Source organism: Tinamus guttatus, unplaced genomic scaffold, assembly GCF_059628265.1.
Source record: "Tinamus guttatus ecotype Peru unplaced genomic scaffold, ASM5962826v1 Tinamus_guttatus_pri_ptg000314l, whole genome shotgun sequence".
NCBI classification, from domain to species: domain Eukaryota; kingdom Metazoa; phylum Chordata; class Aves; order Tinamiformes; family Tinamidae; genus Tinamus; species Tinamus guttatus.
The window spans coordinates 8,180,605-8,203,123 of record NW_028288848.1 but is presented as its reverse complement, the minus strand read 5'-3'; the positions used below and the strand labels follow the sequence as shown (position 1 = coordinate 8,203,123).

The 22,519-nt window shown below is 36.3% G+C and overlaps 1 protein-coding gene across 1 annotated transcript in view; it reads left to right on the top strand.

Annotated features, from left to right (window-relative positions):
- The window catches only part of DNTT (DNA nucleotidylexotransferase), a 79,592-nt gene that overhangs the window by 40,314 nt on the left and 16,759 nt on the right, over nucleotides 1-22,519 (top strand). Inside the window, exons 8-10 of the mRNA XM_088528776.1 lie at nucleotides 11,835-11,937; nucleotides 18,758-19,021; nucleotides 20,456-20,539. Of these exons, the coding sequence (XP_088384902.1) occupies nucleotides 11,835-11,937; nucleotides 18,758-19,021; nucleotides 20,456-20,539 (451 nt within the window). The remainder of the gene's footprint in view (nucleotides 1-11,834; nucleotides 11,938-18,757; nucleotides 19,022-20,455; nucleotides 20,540-22,519) is intronic.

The following is a 22,519-nucleotide window of genomic DNA, read 5'->3' as shown; positions in this document are numbered from 1 at the left end:
AATTTCATCATAATCTCTTAGATATTTGTCATTTTGGAGTGAACTGATCTTTGTTGCATGTTATAATCAGAGGCTGTTGAATTTCCTTGTCTTTCACTTTGAATAATTCTAATGTCTTTTTTAGGCATGTGAATTAGGGACTAGGGATTGCAGGATGTCCAAGTAGGTTTAGTCTGAGAATATTTCCCTTATTATTAATAGTTCGTACCTTTTCTCCAGTAGCTCTGATTTTCCAAAATTTGCTAAATACTGGACATGTTCTTTTTGTCCCTGCAGATTTCAGAAGATTAAAATTTGAAAATTGGCAACCAAATGTAGTGTATATAATGTATAGTTTTTTTTTAAGAGTGTGAAAGTCTGCTGCATGTTAGGGTGTATAGTATGCTGACAGTAGAGCTTGCACATGCAAAACGAGATAGATGTTTTAAGACTATGTATCATCTTCATACTCCTATATTTTAGCTGCATACATGAGATGCCAGAGCCACTTCAATACTCATTGGAGTGTATTTCTTTTTAAAACAGCATTGAAGGATTTTTCCTGCAGCATTGGTGGCACTCAGCAAAATTTGTGAATACAGGAAGTTTCTATGATGTCATTTGAAATGCTTGATTGTAGTGGAGTGTAATTTAAAGGATTTGCCAAGACAGCAAAAGCAAAACTTCCGCAATGTATTTTATAACTTTGAATAAAATTGTGACAGATTGGTATGGTAAATTTCATAAGCTTTAAAAGCCTGAAATTATATGGACAGCTTCCAGGTACACTTGCATTATTTACACGAAACTGAGACAGCCCTCACAGTGATTCAAAGCTTATATGTGGTTTTGTTTTGTATGGTAGGAGAATGGTTTTACTTCAAACACAGGATTCTGAGAGTCTATAGCTGTTTGCAGTAAAAAGCGCTATTATGCCAAAGTGGGATAAATCTTCAACATTAGGACATAATTGATGACAGCTATGTTTATGTGCCTGAAAGCTAGGAGACAAAGGCATGTAGGCGATGCAACTGTTATAATATGCATAGGTAGACATACTTTCTGGTTAAGAAGTAGTTGTCTAAATTCTTGTATGACTATCATCTTTTTCTCAGTAGAAACTCATTTGGTAAAGACTAGTTTTAGAAACAATTTTGAAATTGTCTTATAAAAATCATTGAAATTTCTTTTTATTTATTTATATTTATCATAGAAAACAATAGATTTCTATAAGCTTAGTACACTTCAGATTTTATTTTCCTTGGCTAAATCCACCTCGACAGTCAATAGTTTTATTTGCTAAGGAAACTTTCTTCATTACTTACAGATATATTGTCACTACACATTTTAAAGGTATGGAATGTTAATTTTGCCTTTGGTAACAAAAATGTGTATTGAGTGAAGTAGTTGAGGAAAGATTCTTAATTTAACCTTTATATTCTAATACCTCCCAGAAGTTAAGGCAGAAGGAAGTTGATTTCAGCATGTGAGTAAATATATGGTCCTCCTAAAGATAATCAAACACAATAAGTTAACAAGATGGTTTAAATGTATATGTGGTTTTTATCTGGACAGGTCTTCCAATCTTGACGTCTGTGGTTGTGGGTTTTTTTCTTTTTTCAGAAAGCTCCACAACATAATATTGTTCTTATATATCCACGTTTGAAAGAATCCTCACACAGATTTTTTTTTTTAATTGAATATGCTATGAAATAAGCATTTGGCCGAGAGTCTAAGGAAGCCACTACACAAATCATAGAATCATAGAATCATAGAATCATAGAATGCTTAGGGTTGGAAGGGACCTCTAGAGATCATCTAGTCCAACCCCCCTGCATACGCAGGGACACCTAGAGCACGTGGCACAGGACTGCATCCAAGCGGGTTTTGAAGATCTCCAGAGAAGGAGACTCCACAACCTCTCTGGGCAGCCTGTTCCAGTGCTCTGTCACCCTCACTGTTAAGAAATTTTTCCTTAAGTTCCTATGGAATTTTTGATGTTTCAGTTTCCGGCCATTTCCTCTAGTCCTATCAGTGGCCACCACTGAAAAGAGACCATGACCGTCCTCTGCACTCCCTCCCTTGAGGTATTTATATACACTGATTAGATCCCCTCTCAGCCTTCTCTTCTCCAGGCTGAACAGGCCCAGCTCCCTCAGCCTCTCCTCATAGGGCAGATGTTCCAGGCCCCTGATCATCCTTGTAGCCCTGCGCTGGACTCTCTCCAGCAGCTCCACATCCCTCTTGTACTGTGGAGCCCAGAACTGGACACAATACTCCAGAGTATCACGCACTTGGCAGTCATTCCTTTTGAAAAGTAGGGAAATAAATGTTTTCAGGTTTTGCATTATGATGTTTTCAAACTCTGAAATAAATTTTAATGAAGATAGTATGATAGAGCTTTACAGATTAGTGGATATATGTACTTTTTAATTTAACCATGCTGCCAGTCCTTTAAATTCTTTAGCGAATAACTATTTTCTGATGCATCTTTCTTCTCAGTGCATGAAAGAAACATCAAATGTCTGCTAAAGAAAAACTTGAAAAAAGACATCAGCATGATATGAAGGTGTCTTGTACTCAGAGAAACGGTGTCTAACTTTCATTTGGGTCATACAAGTTAGACATGCATACAGTCAAGCATAGCATACACTTGGTGTTTGAAAGTGCATTTAATGAGAGACTAGGTGAACGACATGCACTACTATCCTTTTTTGAAGGGATGCAGTCACTGAGGGTGAAATTAGCTTTTAAGTAAGATTTAAGTACTAATGCGCAGGTCTCGCACTGGTTCTCACACTTCAGTGATTTTCAACCTCAGAGCATAATTCACATACATATTCAGAGATGTGATCTTCTCTACTGCAGCAGGTGACACTTTTATCCTGACTCGATAAAATCTTTCAAAAGCTAAGTGTTCTATTAGGTCTGTTCCTAAAATTCTCCTTGGATAGCAGCTATTGATGCTCTATAGTGCTGCTGTCCTGCCAAATAAGTCGGAATGCAGAAGTGCTTGTTTTGTGTATCCCCTATTAAAGCCAAATTCCCATATGCTGTATAAGTTCCTTCTCCTAAAGGGAAAGGGATTTTTCCATTGCTACTTCAGCACACACTTGGATTAGTTTCAAAAATAAAATAAATAGCTTCCACAGCTATGGAAAATGAGTTCTGCCTTTAGTGAATTAGAATTAGTGCTCCACTGGGCAACAAAGGTAGGATTTTAATGAAGTTTCCACCTTCAAGCACCTCTCTGGGGAAGACACCAGTGAATTGTAGCCAAATACTTATGTGGCTCAGCTGAGTTGATGTTGAATAACTTGACTGGTTAAAGAAGCTGCTATAGACTATCTTTGGTAACAAAAGCCTTGTTAGAACAGAAGCCTAATTTATAGCTACCCAGGACAAGACTGGCTCACTTCTACTTTATTTTCATTTCACAGACAGCCCAAGCTAAAGCTATTTTGTTCTTATATCAGTCAGAAGAAGTAATTCTGTAGACAAATCTACAAGAGGCATGCTTTTCATCCACAAATTGCCTCAATGTCAGTCAGAATATCTCTCATAACTGTATGTTATTTTTTCCAATTAAATATATCATGAAGTCAATTTTGATCATCTTAACTGAAATAAGTTCTGCCACCAGCAAATTTGATTAGCATTTCAGACATCAATCAGCATCTTATTAAACCATCACACAAATATTAATTATGTGCCCCAAAAGCCCCATGATATACAATTAGGAAAGTATAACAAAAAACAAAAAATCCAGAATTTCCTTTAATAGTGAGTAATTCTTTATTAAGTTTGGGTTTAGATTTCCAGAAGCACTGAATCTAATTTTCTGGGGGGTCCCATCCTTGTGCAAGCAAAGTCCAGTAGTATGACTTAAATGCTGGGCATGTGAGTCCAATTTGAATATATTTGCACAGATACCTGTCCTCTCTCCCCAGCCCTTCTCATATCAAGAGACATTTTGGGTGGCTTGCCATCTATCCCCCGTTAGAAGGAAAATGAAGTCCACTGGCTGTGGACCCGACCATCAAAGGCAGCTAGGACCAGATTTCCCATAGAAAAGCATGAGAGCAGAAATTAGACAAGGAAGCCACCAAGCATCATACTCCTCCTCTTCCATGAAGATGCTCCATTATTGTTTTTCTCATTACTTCAGGTACCTTAATCTTGAAAAGTAGGGGCTGACTATATGTGTGCAGTGTATTGGGATTCATTTATGGTGACTCCAAATGTCTCCTGTTCTAGGTAATCACAACATCAAGTGGATACATTTCTTCAGTAATTCAATTTTTTAATATCCTTGAGCAAAACTATGATCTTGGATCATAATGGATAATTATAATTATTCATTGCATTAAATTAGCCGTCGATTTCTGCAGTTCTTTTTTGCTATTTACCATCCTACTTCCTAGGAAGGAAGGCTTTGCAGCACTACAGTTGTAGAATTAGCTCAATTTATAATGCTGAGAACTACAAAACTCGAGCAGTTTATCTTTGCCATGACAAATGGTATGAATGAGCTTCTGACTATGATGTAATTAGATGAATTATAAAATGAAATCTTGCCTCTGAGTCACTATCACTCAAACTAAAGTTTCCAAAGAGAAAAGCTGTCGTGTATGGTGGACGTGAGCTGTTTATAGAGAGCAGGAGAAGGTGGTGGTAGAGTGTTGTATCTTCAAGTGTCCTAGCATTTTATAGCTGAGCATTCCTTTTCCATTCTCTGTGCTGAGAAAGGAAACAAAGTTCCCAGTTTAAGTCACACTTGAGCTGTTTTGTTCTGCATTTGGCTATCTCGATTTTTCTCTCTGTCAGTGTTTTTCGAACTGTTAACTTTGTTGAGCTACTTTTACAGCTCAGTAGGCTTTTATTTTCTCAATACTTAATTTCCTGTGTTTGTGAACCAACACTGGATTGACACCGTTAAATCAAAATGCTGTTTCAAAAATTTGGAACTGGCTTGAATATTAAGGACAACTGCTAAGCTAAAGCTGGCAGTGGTTTAAGAGCAGCTCATATGTCGGGCCTGGGGTTTAACGGGTCATTTGTGATAGAAATGGACTGGTGTAATGTTTCTGCTGCTACTCAGGCTGTTAATATTCTTTATAGTATTGTTCAGGTTATATAACTGATAGTTACTGATGAAATTACCTCAAATAAATGCCTTAGTATTTTATTGTAATTTTGAGGCCTTTTTTCTCACTTGCAAGGTAATTTTCCAAATTCTGTTTTTTACGTATATTACCTGCTCACTTTGTTTTAAATGCTGAGGAACATACTTATTCCTTTCATTCAAAACAGCCACTCAGCATGTAGTCACCATGACAGATGCCCTTTTACACATCTGGTTCTGCTCATTTCCTTGGACAGTGCCTTGTTCCTTGCTATCACTAAGGAGTTCTGTGCCTTGTTGCCCCTAGGAAATGAAAGTGCTTTGGAGTCAGTAAAGGTTAAATTTTTAGATCCAAAAAAGAACACTGAAGGAAGTGAGCTGAAATATTTTTTGATCATGTTTTGAATCAAGTAAATTCACTCAGGCAAAATTTTTTGGAAGTTGACTTACGTGAAGTTATGGCATCAGTAGAGTATCAGAATAGTCAGAAAAAAAATCTTGGAACTATATGTATGTTTATATTTTATGTCCATGTTTCATTGTAAGTGTAGTTATATTTGACTATGTATGTTCATTGAGGCTACCAAAATTTTCCCTTAGGAACATGCATTATATAGTACCTATAAATTATTTGTTTGCTGTTTTTAAAATGAATGATCTTCCTGCTTATTTTAGCTTTCTGCTGTTTTTTTTTTTTTTTTTTTTTTTTTTTTTTAAAAAGCTCATTGTACTATATCTCAATCTGTCCATTTCTTCAGCTATGTTTAATGTTCTGCAACGTTTAATCCCTTTTCCATTGCCACACAATCATCACTTTAGCAATTGCGTTTGGTCTTTCTAGATGTTTATGCATGCAGCTCATCTATTTTCAAGGAAATATTCAAATGGCCTCACGTGTTTTCAGATCACTTGGGGATATATGTCTAGAAGTCATCTTCCTTGTATTACCCAAAAGAAGAATGCCTGGAAGATGGCACTTCATTTAGCATATATTTGAATTACCGTATTTTATTCCCCTGTTGAAGGACTTGTCTTTTTAGTTAGTGTTAGCTATTAATTTAGCCAGTGTCCAATCAACTTTCAGCTGGGTTCCATTTTTATCTAAGCTCTTAGGAAGGAAGGGAGGGTTATATCCTGTGATATTTTGTTCACACTCTCCATATGCTAACTAAATCCCTGCTCCATGTAGTTCTGGTCTGGGTTTCTTTAACTGATTATCCTAGCCCTCTGTAGCAAAAAATGATTGAATAATAAAATAGCGGAGAAAGGGAGAGTTTATAAAAATCTTACCACTTTTATGGTGAATATTCGTTGCATAGCAGTTCCTGATAGCCTGATTTTTTTCACTGTCTTTACTGATAATAATCATTCTCTGGCAGCTATTCCACAGCTGTGGCTTTTTTTTCTTGATGTAAAGACTACAAATAATATGGGTAAAACACCCATTAACATTTCTAATACTATTTGAATCTGCTAAATCTGGATATTAATGTAAGCATAAATGTACTCTTTTAGTAAATACAATCTAGTTTCATCAGATTAACTCAGAACACTTGCCAGTATCCAGTCTTTAGTTCATGTCCCTTCCTCCACAATCAATATTTTTCCATAGTTTTAGTGAGAGTTAAAAAAAAAAAAATTATGGACAAGAGCAGGTATTGCAGCTGCCATGAGAAGTCTGAAAATAAATTGGATTCCTACTAGCAATTTCTAGACAATGACCAAAGTTCACTTTGCATTTCTAATCGGAAATCAGACAAACTCCTTTTCATTTATCAGGCAAGGACATAGGTGAGGTGAATCACTCAACTGTCTTCATGTACAAGAGTCTGTTTTTGTTGAGAAGGATTTGTAATAATGATATGGATGAAGTGTGAGCTTCTGAAAACACCAAAAATGTAGCCTGCAAAGGAAAATACAAAAATCCATTACTAAATAACCTAAACAAAGCAAAGACCTACCTAATACAGTATTCAAGGTTTTAAAGTCAGAAAGGATTGTGATCATCTGGTACTGCAGGTAGATCACTAGATTAATCATGTAAGTGTTTTGAAGGACTGCATCAAAGACTTTTATCTGAGGCCAGAGGAGGATTTATGCTGCTTGTTCTGGTTTATTCCACTACATTGCAACAGTTTGTCAGACAAGAGAAAACCTTTATGTCTACCAGAATACTTTTGCCTTCTAGGAACACAAAAACTAACAGGTACATTTGAAGAGTTGTCAGGGAGAAAGAACAAGAATGCACCTAAAAATGCACCAGAAAAATCTAATGTTACAGAGACAGCGAACTTAAGCTAGGAAAGAATTCCAGGGCAATAAAAAGACACTCAGATCTGACTGTTCCTCTTTATCATTCCCCAGTTGCTGAATGCTGCACAGACAGGCTGGAGGAGACTGTCACAGCAGTACAGCATAAAATATTTAAAAAATAAGTGATTATTCAGGAAAGTATTGTGGGGAAAAAAAAGTGAGGAATCATATTCTAGGCCAAAGTCATAAAGGCTTAAAAGAAAACTGTAGACAGAGGATGCCAGTAATGCAATACCATAGTACTCCAAGGTTAGTTGCATAGTACAGGACTGTGTGAAGAAATCTAAGTTTCAGACTGAAACGATTCTAAGAAACTAATTTTCCTTAGTTTGCAGGCACTGCGTGGCAACACTGAGAACTGAGCAATTTTTCTATTCACAGTGCAATATCATTAGTAAAGGTAATAAATCAGTGTTATGACAGATCTATCCAAAGGTATTATGCTGTCTCAGATTTTACTTTGATGTTTATATTTCTTTGCCATAGCTTGAGCATGAGATGCAGTTATTAAAAGCATGGGCTGCTGCTGTTCATTTTGCATTTCTCATGCTACAAGGAACTGGGAGGTTAAGAAAAGCTTACAGTTTCACTTAATGTAAGCACACACATGGAATTACAGTATCTTCTTCCATATCCACTTGAACTCTGTCTAAGCACAAAGATTGCTAAATGGTTTTGAGGCTTTTTATACATAACTCATCTTTGCAAAAAAGTAGTTCAAGCTACTCCATTACTGAACCTTTGTAAATGGTACAGAAATGTCACTCCATCTTTCCTTGACTAAATTCAATTTTATGCATTATTCATGAAATCACATCTTGAGGTTTCAAAATACTGTCAGTATGGTGCAATACCCAATCTTGCATATGCTGCCCTACAAGGTAATCAATGTGATTTCCTTGGCAGTCATTTGTTCCATATATTTAAGTCTCAGTTATAACACTGGTTGATGTTTAATGACTTAGAATCTAGATTTTATATTAAAACAATAAGAGTAGAAAACTGCAACAACTTTAGAGTTGATTAATTGACTACTTGGAGACACTCATCAGCTTTGCACAAGTTTAGTCTGCCAAGGCTGCAGCCCAGTTAATTAGCAGTGCTGTGTCTTTTTTAGTCTTCAGACTTGAATAGATTATTATGACAAAATTAAGCTGCAAATTTTGTTCTGCAAGGTGCTAGTTTTATTTTAGCTCCAGCTCAAGAAGCACTTCAGGTTAGATTTAAAGGAACATAAAAGAAGTTGTAAATAGATCTGAATAGCTAAACTAAAATTTAAATCCATAGCTTTCCTGTTCTTAGTCTCAGAAGCCAAAATGCCCTGGTTGTGTGATGGGACTGAGCCTAGGAAAACATCAGCTTTTGCTTCTTTACAGCTTTTCCCTGATGTTGTTTGTGCCCACCTGAAATCTGGGCACTTGGTTGAATGTCACTGTCATCTCCTAGAAAGCCTTGAAAATATAACAAGTTCTAAGCTGGTTTCATATGCATTAACAGGGTTTATATAATTCTTTTTCAAAAATGTGATTACAGCTGTTTCTATTTTAAAATAGTATTCAATTTTTACATAAAAGCCTTGTGATCATTTGACTTTGGCAGTGGCATGCCAGAATTGCATCCCTGCATCTCCTACAACCCATTAGCATGCTAGTACCACTACCCTGCGTGGTGGATTTATGGCACTCCCCAGTATAAAATGCAGACTTTGTAAAGTGTGTGATGCAGTGTAACAGTTGGCTTTTAATTTTCCAGTGAACTGCTGATCCTGTGCTGAATAATTCTTGAACAGGAGACAGAGCACCTTGGCACTGTCAGATCTGATATATCCTTAATTTGAATTTATGAATAACCATGATTGCTATTTTATATATGTATAAACCATATATATACATATACAGACATATGCATGCATATATGTGGTCATGTCTGTAGAAATATATGTATGTTCTGTGAAGAAAAACCCTAGTCTGCTGAAATCAATGAGCACACTCCTATTAACTTGAAAGGAATGAGGATTCAAACCAACATGTGTACTTTCCTCTATCTTTCTGTATGATATATAAGCTTTGAGCACAGTGTATTATATAGCTTTTGAGTTTACTAGATTTTTGCTAGATTATTTTCCTCATTTGAGAGAGGCAATAAACTCATCTAGAAATTATTTAGTAAGTACTACTAGTGGAAGTTGGACTAAATGTGCGAGTAACAGCCTCACAAATTCAGACAATTAAATCTGGTGAGAATTAGCTCATAGAGAAGTCAAAATGTAACTTTGTAGATAAGTATAATTTATATCAGATCTTAGATTTCTGATTTTGTACATAAATAGCATTTCAATAAATACTCTCTCTCAGGAAACAGCCAGCCAGTGAAAATCCCTGAATTTCATGAGATTTTATGGCATGACAGAGGCAGAATGGTGTTCATAATATTAGCTTAAGTATATATATGTGTTGAGTACTGGAGTAAGAATAGGGAATCGACTCCTGATTCCATCAACTTCCAAGTTCTTCCTCTGCTTAATTTTTTAATAATTTCAGGCAAGTTTTCTTATGCCATGTTCTGCATCTCTAAGGTAGGAATAGTAAATTCTTTACCTTTGAAAAAATATTTTGAGACATGTAAGTAAAAAGTGCTAAGCAAGAGCTTTGCATTATTATGGTAATTTTAAAGATAATGATTGTCATCTTAGGAAATAAGTTAAACTGTTATGTGGAACATTAAATGTTTTTTAACTTCTTGAGTTTGAACTACTATTCAGATTCTAAGCCTAGACTGATGCTTTGTTTGAAACTTCTTTTGAAATCATTTCCACCTGTTTAAGCAGTTTTGACTTTGCTGCAGACATAGTACAATAGTTGCATTATATGAAGTTAGACTGCTTGTCAAGGATAAAACCTTGGTTTTCCTTGCCTTATATCTCTCTGCTAACTCTATTCCACTATCCGTCTGTTACATGATTTTGTCGCACAAATGGCAGTTGACGTATCTGCCAGCCAGATCTATTCCTATAAATTTCCAGGTTTAAGAAATCAGTTTTGCTGTTGTAAGAGAATGGAATATTTCATTAAATACTAAAAGCAAACAAACAAGCAAAACCTTTTGTTTTGGACAATTTTTGTGTAACAATTTCTAAGTTCTCTGAACATTGGGCACAGGCACATATCCTTGTGACCATCACAAGGGTAGCTGTGCTGTGTGCAGTGTGACTTATGTAGCATGACTACTAGGGTGCTAAGAGAAAAGTACACGTCCCCTCTACGTGGATAGAAGGGTTTCTGTGAAAGATATGCAGGGAGATTAGACTTTTCTCACCCACACAGGAGAAAGACTTGAACATGTGCTCCACATCTTAGGTATCTACTGCATGTGCTGCACAGCACATGAACAACGTTTGGGATAGGGGACTGCAGAAATATCTCCTCTGCTCCCTTGCACTCAGGCTTTCCTCTCAGACACAGGTTGCCCAGCTTAGAGCCAAGACAGATGCATGTGCGGTCCCCATGGCAGTGCCTAGACCTAAATGAAAACGTTGGTTCTGCAATCCTCACGTGAGTTGCCTGCTGAGGTACTATTATATCTCCTTGAACATTTTATAATTCAGGAGAGTAACATTCCAGGTAGCTTGCTTTTGCAATTTATTCTAACAATAGCTATATCTTAATCTGATTTAGGTTTAACACTTTTGGCAAGTGAATGAAAAGCAGATTGACTGCTTAGATTTAAATGAACAGCATTTCATTTATGACAGCATTTTCTTCAAGAATATTTACAATTAAGCTTTGTGTGTGTAAGTTTATTTGTGCATTCCCTAGTGAGCATAATAAACAAGCTTTAGTCACATTAAGGCTGAACTGTTCTCAAAAAGCTTAAAGCTCAGTCTCTGCAGAAAACACATTTTAAAAGAAATACATACTATTCAGAGATTTTATGTCTGCCATAAAAAGGAACAATAAAATAGTCTATAATCACACTTTTGTTCATTAAAATGTCCATCAAAAGCTAAAGAATGGTTAAGCCTGCAGTAGTTAGACTGGCAAGTTTATCTGCAATGGATTCCTAATATATGCTATGGTATTTTGATTATGTTTTTTTTTTCCCAGAAATGACTGAAACCTTCTTTTTCTGAGACTTAAAGGGAAGAAAGAGATTTAATATCATCAAATGGATTTGCACTATCTAGTTGAACAACAGAGAAAATACATTAAAAACTTTATATTATTGCTTAACAAAGAACACTGAAAGACCTGATAAAAGAAATAGAAGATTTCATTCCGATTATGTTTCAAGAAACATTACTATCACTTTATCCTGCAATTTTTTTTTATAATGTAGCAAAAATATGTTCTTTTGAAAGTAGTGTAAAATTCATCGGGAACTTAATTCTTTTAGTCTCTTTCTTATTTATTGCTTGTAGGGGTAAGAAGATTGGGCATGATATAGATTTTTTGATCACCAATCCAGGACCAAGAGATGATGATGATCTTCTGCATAAAGTTGTTGACTTATGGAAAAAGCAGGTATGAAGTAAATAATATTTGTCTAAAGAAGACGTATTCTGACAGCATTGAACAAAGCCTGTGTAGTGTCAAAAGGATGCCAAGTCCTTTTCATAGATGGTGTTAAGATTTTGAAATCAGATATCTTTCCATTTCATTTGCATCCTCCAGCTCTGAACACTGATGTTGAAGGTTCTATCAGGGAAGAGTAACCTTATACACACACTGTTATATGTTCCCCTAAGAATCATCTTCTGCTCAAAGGCAGGAAGCCAAGATAGATGGAATTTGAGTGACCCACTATAGCTGTTAGAGAGGAATATTTCATTTAAGATTTTCTTGCTGCTCAGCTTTCTTCAGTTCCAACCAGCTTTAAAGTTTGAAGTTTCTAAATTATAACAGGTGCAAGTACCTCATACTCTAAGTCAGAAAGACAGTATATTGGGACTAACAGGCCCTTTGTTTCTTTTTCTGCCTTATTGGCCAGCTAAGATATCTTTCAACATTTAAGACTTGTGCTGTTCAAAGGAAATGACTACATTTCAACCTGTAAAAAGGCTGCTCTCTCTCTAAGGTGAATCATCAAATATTCCACTGCCAAACCAGATCAGCTTTCAACTGAGATAGCCTAGAGAGACTGCCTTTGAGTTGCTTCTTAACGATGTGATTAATGTGTACTGGGTTAACATGCAGAAGGTATTAAAAAGTTCCAAACAGATAAAAGATTTCTGACTGTAAAACAAAGCGATCTGCTGTAGATGTGGTCAAAACGTTGTTCTTTCCTGGTAAAATATTACCGTAGCTGCATGTCTCTTTCTCTGGGTGACTTTTAGTCTTTACAGCGTTAAAAGGTTATTACTAATTTCTCAGATTTCTGTGGCTTCCATCTAATTCTGTACAGTAAATGTGTGTATTGAAGTAGATTGGTAGCAGATACAATTTAACAAACTCCACTGAGGAGCTATGGCCACTAAGGAGTGCTGAGGAACTTTCGTATTTTTTTTATTGTTTATTTTTTATTATATTACATAAAGCTTCTTTCTCAGTGATTCTACTCACTTTATGCTGAGCAAAGTCTTTCTTCTGGGTAGCCATCCTTTTGCTTTCTAAAGACTCAAACCTCAGGGAAGCCATGTACAGGTCCTCCAAAAATCCTGTTTATTCTCATGCTGCAGGAAGAAAAAATGAGGATGAGTTGAAAGCAGGAGCCTGCTCCTGAATGCAGCCTTTCCTTCCTTCTCCCATGGCCTCACTCTCCACTTACATTAGTATGAGCACAGTGGCTGTGATCTGAGAAGCCTGGTGACTGCTGTAGGTTTGCAGCTCACTCCGTGTTGCTTTCATTAAATTGAATTGAAAGGAAAGAAATAGAAAATAAATTGTTCTTGATGACTTTTTTAAGGATAAAATTTGGCGAAAGTGAGTGCAGAGAGAGTGAGGTAGGTCAAGGGTGGCCAAAGATTTGATGAAAAATTAAGATTCCTCTAGAGATGTCAGAATGAAGAAAATGCCCGAAAGGGAAATAAACACCAGCACTGGGAACCAAACCTAAATAGGATGGGAATTACTTAAGCTGCTAGGCAAAGTTTTTTCTGTGTTTTTTTGGAGTGCTTGTGGCTTATAATATTAGTTATGGCTTATAATGCTAGTTGGCCTCTTAACTGTGGCAGCTGTAATATATTGGCTTTTACTGTCGCTACTTAAAAATTAGCTGCCAGCAAAACCAAAATGCAAAAACAAAGACAGGAATTATACTCCTCTTGCCTTCTTATTACCTTTGATTTCTAAGAGGAGAAAAGGAAAAAAAGACCAAACCTAAGGCACTTTTATACTTTTTGACAGTACACCTGTCGGCTGCTTCACAGCTTTCCACTTTTGTGCTACTGCTTCAAAGCCCAGATTCATCAAAGAATGTCACTGAGGTCAGGATGTTGACTGCCTTTCAGCAGCTCTTAGTGAAGGATTCTGCAGCATTTAACTTGTAAACTATGGGAAAAATAATAATCTAAATAGTTTAAAAGGCTTTATTCTTAGCTGAAAATTTTAATGTAACAAGATTCTTCCACTGAAAGTTGTTGAAAACTAAGTGGTTAAATCCTGCTCTTTGAAGCGGCACCATCAGGGATAAATGGGCTGAGCAGCTGAGAACAGTCTCCACTGAGCTTCAAAGTGGAATGGAAAAGGGAAAAGCTGCAATGCAGTACACAGGTTATAGTCTTAATGGTTCCAAGAAGCTTAATAAAGAAAGAAATTACATCCTCTGTGGGTTAGAGCTTGCAAGTCTGCATGCTAGCAGGCTGAGACATCTGTGTTAATGCAGTCTCTGCACACACTCCGCAAAGAGATTTTTATTCTTTGCTGCAAACCTATTTAACATTGTTCATCAAAAGGGAAAGAGAAACCACTGCTGAAGGCATTCCAGCACTCTTCAGTTTTTGGCTCTGTATTTGTGCAAGTATAATGTTGCATTAGCCCATACTGCCATTCCATTTTTCTTCAGCTTTTAAGAAAATGGAGAATTTGGACAGGGCTAACTCATTTTAGTGTCTAAACAGTCCAGTTTAGAGTCTGTCATTCATCCTTGCCAAGGTGTATGGATCAGGAATGAGAAGTGTTCATGTTCTATTAAGGTGGACAGTAAGGAGCAAGTAACTGGAATGACTTTTCCGTTGCTAAAACCCATTTATTTTTGTAAAGAGGGTTCAAAGGATAGCAGCACATTCATTACCCAGTGACAGCTGGAGTTTAGCAGTAACAAAACCTGTTCCAAAGACAAGATAGAGAAACAGTTATGAGGCTGAAACAAAGAGCTTGTTTCTCTCTGATGACTGCCTTGCCCATAAGACTGTGGAGATGTGTTCACCTAGATTTTTCTCTCCTTTTGACTCAGCAAATTCTGAATTCTTTATTGCGTTTTGGCCCAACTCCAGCAGGGGCCTTACCTAGAGGTAAGGATGGTACCTTAGCAATAGACTCTTGCGTTGTGGTTAGGGCACTAAAGTTGGAGACAAGCAGAGGAGGGGGCAACAAACAGGGACCTGTATAAGACAGGGAGCAATGTTCCACTTCCTGACATGTTTTAAGTGATGCTTCTGACAGTTCTGGGATTTCATGTGAAGTTTCAGCTTGCTGGGGTGTATTATATATCTGTATATATGTCCCTATCTGTCTATCTGTCTTGCAAATGCTCATGGCGTGGAGACAGGGAAACATCTTCATTCCAGGACCTCAGTATTGGTTGCGCATTCCTGTCAAAACTATTTTTTTCAGGACATGATCAGAATTAGACCATTCTGACACACTGACACACATCAAGATGAGAAACTGTCATTAAAGGAAGCAAGACGGACACAGTTAGGCAGCAGCTATGAGGTTTTGTAGGGCTGACCAAGCCTGAGACACCATTAGCTAATGATTCCTCACTCCTGCAGGCTGAATTTCACCCAGGCATCAGTTTCTTGACCTGCTCCACTTTATAAAATTCCATTTGCCTTACCTAGGTAAGGATTATTTTGGATTGAAATCTTGAACTATATCTACATCCTATTTTGGATTGGTTAGAGATATTTCACTGAAAAAAAAAATCACTTCTGTATGCCACCTTAAAAGAAAATTAAGAACAGCATATGGACATTTCAGAAGAACATACCGCAGTATATTTTCAAATAGGATAAAATGGTCTTACTTAACAGAATTAATTTGGCCACCAATATTTAGAAATAACAACTACCAGTAACATACACATAGGGTAGGATTTTATTTATTTTAAGTGTAAGTGACCCTATTTGGAATGATTCTTCAGCTACTGATTACATAGTTCCCTAAAACTTCACCTCTCTCTTTCAGTTTCATTGTGGATTTACTCTTAATACCAACACCACTGGCATGTGCATGCTGTACCAGTATTCAATCTATTTAAAGAAAAGTGCAGAACTATTTTAAAAGGGGCAAATTGTTGTATTAACATATTTACCCTATAGAAATACATTTGGTTTTGATAGTATTGTAAGTGTGAGAAGTGATAATGCCCATGGTTTAAAACTTGATTTTTTTAAGGTCTACAGCAATGTGTAGCTCAAAATGATACTCGCAAAGAGATGCAGATTTACTGACAAAGAGTAATATGAAGGCCTCTGAATTGGAAGAATGTCAGTGCTTCAATTCATAAATTAATAGCCAATGACTAATGTGATTAAGAGCATTTTATCATTAAAGGCAACAAAAATAACCAGAAGACAAGCATTGTTTCATCACTAGAAGTGAAATTATAAGCAGTTACACATTAACATTCAATACCTATATTTGGAAACAGCAAGCACCAGTGTCTTATGATGCTGGGGTGAAATAAATTAAAAAAATACTGTCTATTTTGAGGCTGAATGTGATAGAGTTAAAATGTAAAGTTAAGCATTTCCAAATCAGCAGACCTAGAAACTAATAAGAAAAGAAGCTAAGTAAGGAGTTTTATCATCTTAGTTTAAAATCAATAATAAAAATCAAGAAAAAGTCCATAGAACTTAAGGATTGTCAGTGCAAGTCAAATAGTTATCATTAGTAGGACTGGCCCAGTCACTCATACAACAGCCTTTGACTGATGCCTAGTAAAATAATGGGATGGTTAATTTGGAACTACCATCGACAAAAAGCTTGAAGCTAAAAGGAAAACAGTACTTATGTGTCACTTCATGGAATCATATTTTGTGAAGGGTTTCTGTTATGTGTTTTTTTTTTTTTTTTTGCCAGAATTATAGCTCTGACTAACAAAAATAATTTTATTTGTTTAAGGTATTCTCTGAAGTATATGATACATTTCTATATTTGCTCTACTTTAAAGAAACAATCACAACAACATTTCAAAATTTGGTGCTTCTTGAGGAGACAACCTTCCAAAAATTAGGTAATTGCCCCTTGTGTTCAGAAGAGGTCTGACTTAGGAACCATCATAGTTCAAAGAAAAATGCTTCCACATATTTTCACTTCAACATAGCAAATTTTTAAAACAGTATTTGTCATATATTAAGGGTTATATTAACGAAAAAGGAAACTTTCTTGACTTTGCTTTTTATGATGAGACTTGGTAAGAATTGCTAGTCTGGTGGAAGAAGGTTATGTAAACATTTGAAGGACTTCAAAGGATAAACTTTGGAGCACTTCAAAATTGATCCAAGACCTAAAACAATCCTTATGATAGAAATTTTAAGACTCATTCTATTTATCTCATCCCAGAGAAATATGAGAGGTGGGTTTGATCAATGTGATGTTTTAAAGAAATGTAAAAAGATATGGAAAGACATCTGACAGCTGGCAGGCTTGTTGGTCTTGAAGATTAAAACAAAACAAGCTCTTCTAACTGGAGGATGAAGTTAGTAAATTTAGCTTAGTAATAAGTTGTATTTTTCCTGCTAGAAATAATAATCGAATGCTTGATAGCCTGCGAGCGGTTAATGCACTAGTTCTTTCTAGTGTTTAAGACAAATTTAAATTTATTTTGCAAAGCCAAATCTTGGAGAGCTCTGATTTCCGTTTAATTAGGAGCTCAAAGGAGGCAGTCACTCTGGACTCCTATATTCTATCAATTTATAAAAGCCAAGAGTTATTTATAAGCCTGAGAGTATCAGGACTTAGCACCTCAGTATTTTCATTATGCGACAGTCTTTTTGCCAGCTGAGCCTTCCTGCTAGAGATGGCTTCAGTGATAGTGAACATCCTTATATTACTGTATGTCAAGTTCTATTTCTATTTTGAAGACCCAAGGATGACTGAAGGAAGTAGCATGATAGTATCTGCTTTATTTCTCTTTTTATTGTGTAGGTGATGTTTTGTTCTTTAAAAAGGCAGTGCTGGGCGGCAGACAGGAGATTGCTCCTTGTCTTTTTCCTTGTTGTTGCTGTGCTTTTAGTGGTGAGAAGTCTTCTGGCAGGTGGGGGAAAACTGCTTTACTGAGGGCAACTGAACACGCTCAGGTGCAAGAATCATTGGGAGAAAAGGGCAAGGCTGATACCCAGAAAGCCAGTGGCTGTGGAAATTGCTTAGAAAGGCAAAGCACAGGCATATAGACAGGCTTGAGGAATGACAGAAAGGTATTTTTGCTAGGAAACTAGATGGGATAGTGAAGAGCTTATGGCAGCCCCAGGAACCATTGAAGATTGCTGGATATAGAGCAAGGCTGGTAGAAGGTATTGCCCCTTTCCAATCAGACCTCCCTGCTCTGCTATAAGGGATTTGTTTCATTCTAAATTTCCTATTTTTATAAAAAGAAAATAAAATCTATTTTAAAAAAATAATAAAAATTTGCCTGTGGACTTTTCAAAAGCCTTTTGGTACACATAGTTCAAAGAAAAAGTGTGGGTAAGGGCATGCCATACTCTGGTGAGTGCAAGCCTTGCTACAAGGAAATCTCCCACAACAGACAGTGTCTGAATTCTCTGCTTGGAAGCTGTCAGCAAGATTATGCTCTGGACTAATCTATTTCTCTAAATATCTGCCATGTGAGAAAGGATCAATCTGTACTCAGAAATTTCTGGTGACTGTTGACATCCACAGCAAAAAGCCTAAAGGAAAAGATGGGGAAGAAGAGTTGCGAATATTGTCCTCTGTGTACAGAGGAGGACATTGCCACTCTCAGATAACTACAACTTCGTATTTCCCTCTCAGGTTGCTAATATTTTTCTAAAGGCTGCAGGTATTTCATGTCTGAAATGAGCCATCTATAGCCTTGCTGTGATGTTCTGTGTTTACTGAAACTGTACTTTACACAGATTTTTAAGACAATTGTCTAGAAACGCTGAAATTACAATAAATCCACACCAGTCACTCAACATGACTAATGTTTTCTCTTTAGGGCTTACTCCTATATTGTGATATCATTGAATCAACATTTGTAAAAGAGCAGCGACCAAGCAGACATATTGATGCCATGGATAATTTTCAGAAGTGTTTTGCAATTTTAAAGTTGTATCAGCCACGAGCAGACAGCAGGAGTTACAACACATCAGAGGAATTTGATACAGCAGAAGTCAAAGACTGGAAGGCAATCCGTGTGGATCTGGTTATAAGCCCCTTTGAGCAATACGCATATGCTCTGTTAGGCTGGACAGGCTCCAAGGTAAGTAATCACAACAGTCTACTTTTCCTTAGCACTGCTGTTTTTGCTCTTGCAGGACAGATCAGAGTTCATGGAACTTGTAAAAATGTTCCTTCTCCCCTCATGCCACATTTTATACTGTCATCAGCCCATAATCAGAGCTGAGAAGTTGGGGAACTCATCAGTGACTCTTCTGTATTGTGTCTAAGAGAATTTGTTCTTCCTGAAGATTTGTGTTTAGATACATACAAAGAATTATAAGCTAGATTTTGAGTCTGCCTTGGCTTTTCTATATCATCCTAGTGCTAACACGCAACTTAAACGATGCTGAGTAGAGGGGTGTTTTGAAAAGATGAAAGAATTATCCCAATGATATTATCGGAAAATAAACATTTCTTGAAGAAATGCTATGAATTGTAATTCAATTGAAAATAATTTGAATTTTTTCTTTTTGCATTAATGAAATATTTTGTTGTGATTTTATTTTACTTGAATATTGTGTTTCTTCATTAGTTCTGAATTGAAGAAAATCTTTTGAGAGGTAAAGATAATTTTAAATGTGAGTTGCTTTGGTATTAGATGTTATTGTTTGTGAATAATTGCTGATTTGGTGTGTATTATATAGATTTTTTGTGGGCATAATATTTCCACAATAGAAAGTTTTATCTAAATGTACACTCAATTCAAATTATTAATATTTTTCCAGATAATTATTTTAAAATCTATTCTACATTCTATAGAGGGCAACCTCTGAGGTTAAGTGTTTGTTTAGGGAATGATTACATGGTATAACAGAGTGCTCCTTAAAATTTTCTAAGCTCCCTTTGAATGAGCTTTTTGATGTGCTGGATGCAGTGCAGGGGCATGTCTAGTCTAGTTAGGTTAATTAGAAGCAGGATGTTTTAGACAAGGCAGAATCCTGCAATTGATGTGTTCTCCTGCTGTGCTGCTGAGTTACTTCAGATATTTTTCTGTTTTGAGATAATAAAATGTATTTGTGGGGACCTTGGAATAAGTACTTGAGACTTTAGAGTCCTTTTTACCCTGGAAGTGTCTGACTACTGAAAGGTCCATGTCTCCTCTGACCCCTGTAAGTGGTGGCCTCACTTTGTGAGGCCCTTTGAGGTAGGTGGGTAAGGACTTCACCTTACTGTGCTTGGCTCAGCTGCTGCTCTCTGCAATGAGTCACCTGCCAGGGTGGGTGCCCATAACAGGCCATAGTTCAGTCTTGCTTTCTCTTGGAAGAGCCAAGAATAGCCTATTCTCAGGATGGCTGTAAGTGATGCACTATCAATACAGTGCCTCTTGGCTTACCCATATGTTCAGACTATCATCTTTTAAAGAGGTTAGCTTTTTCATGTATTCATTTGTTGTGTGATTTGGTGTTTGACTCTTAGGAGAAGGTTAACCCTGTCTGTCTGTTACTCTCACTCACATTCGTTACATCTTTTATAGCAATTTGGGCGTGATTTGCGCAGGTATGCCAATCATGAGAAGAAGATGATGCTGGATAATCATGCCTTGTATGATAAGAGAAAGGTACTGTTTATTCTTTTAAATAAAATTATCTTATATTTATTTATATTTGTGTATAGTTTTTCAGTTTATTTTTGAATATTCAGGTAGATAGTATATTTTGCCTTCAATATCTATTTGTTATATGGCAAACCAGTCCCATCTTCACAAAATATAATTTCATTGGCAAAGCCAGATTCAATCTGAATAAATAAATCTAAAAATCTTCTTTGTCATTGCTGGGGTAATTTCTGGAGTTTGAGGTGTGTGTTGGACAGTGGTATTTGGAATGAACTGTGAAACAGTCACAAAAATCAGAATACTTCATCCACAGACATTTGTAATAAGTATTTTACTCTTCTGTTCTAGAATGGAATGTCCTTTCTGTTGCACAGCCATGATTTCAGGTGGGACTGTGCTGACATTTCAAAGAAGAAAAAAGGGGATCTTTACTGGTACTGACTCAACTAAATGCCTGAGGAAATTTCTTTTGGATAAGATACTAAGTGGAGATAAGGGAAATTCCTTTTTTTAAAGCCTTGGATTAGGAAGTCAGTCTACATGAAATTCTGTTAAGCCAGTTACTAGTCATGGTCAAGCAGTAGTAATTCTGGTTTAAATGCTTTTGGCTGCAGGTACACTGATCTTTGCATTCATCTCGCTTAATGTCTACTTTCATATCAGGCTGTTTTAATAAGAAGCAAAATCAATACTGAATATTTATACTGATGTCATTGTAGGCAAAAGTACCAAGATTTTACATTAATCTTTCCTGTAGGCTCTTTATAGAATGGGAAGTGCTTTTAGCCCCCCTTCTTACATGTGGCATTTTCTCATTGCGAGAATGAGCTGTGATCTAATCCCTCACTCTGCTCAGCTCTCTCTGTATGCGCTTGTCAGGCTTAGGTGCTGTGGAAACTGCAGGCCACATAGAGAGAGAAATTATCAGACTAATAATTCATTCAGTGTCCTGTCTCTAGCCAGCAACTGATGCAATATCTGATGCTTAAAATATATATATAAATAAATTTTACATAAATTGTGTGCTTATAATGTATTTATATAAAATAGATAAATGTATAATTGAATGTTTTTCCATGACTTCAGGTATAATAACACTGCCTTTCCTTCCATCTTTCTTTTGAGAGGCATATTAACTACCATTTTCCACAAAGAGAAGAAAAATCCTGCTTGAGATACCCAGTATGCAGAATTTCAGAAAAGGCAGCACTAAGTCATAATCTGCTTTAAACAGTGTCTTCTGTGAAGAAGTGTTATTCTAATGGAAGGCAGGGAGAGCACCTCTACTGCCAGTATTCTTCTACTATTATGGTCTAATGTGTTAAATTCAAATGACTTTTTTCTTATTTTTAACCTTGCAACATGAAACTACTCGCAGAAAGGGCATTTTGAACAAAAAGACTTCCACACTGCCACCCAGCATGTAATAGTCTGGCGCGTGCATGATACAGCCCTTGGTGTCTGTAATTGTGAAGATTGAGATGATAAACCATGGTAGAGGAGGAGAAATTTGCGGTAAATTTTGTGATCTGGATGCATATCTGCTCAGGCTCATTCATTTATAAAGTCACCAGTTTAGCAAGTCAAAGATGAGCTTCAAATCCATGATGAAAAAATAATTAATAACTCGAGAGTTCATTCAGGGAGCACATGCTCAAATCAAGAAATAGTCTTTTTATTATTTTTTTTATTTAATTATAGAGACTGGAAAATATTTCCTTTTTTACTTTTAGTACATCTATTTCAAAATCCTTTGACAAGGATAGATACTCAAGTGTGGAGGTTTTATTTGTACTTTTTTAGTGTAATTTAAACCAGAATATGAACATATGTGTTTTATATAGGCACTTTTTACTGTTAAGGGATCTTACTCTGAGCAAAAAAAAAAAAAAAAAAAAAAAAAAAAAACAAAAAACTGAGAAACATCTGAAATTTGTGCAGACTGTTCAAGATCCCACAGCACTAAATCAAGGTTTATTAGAG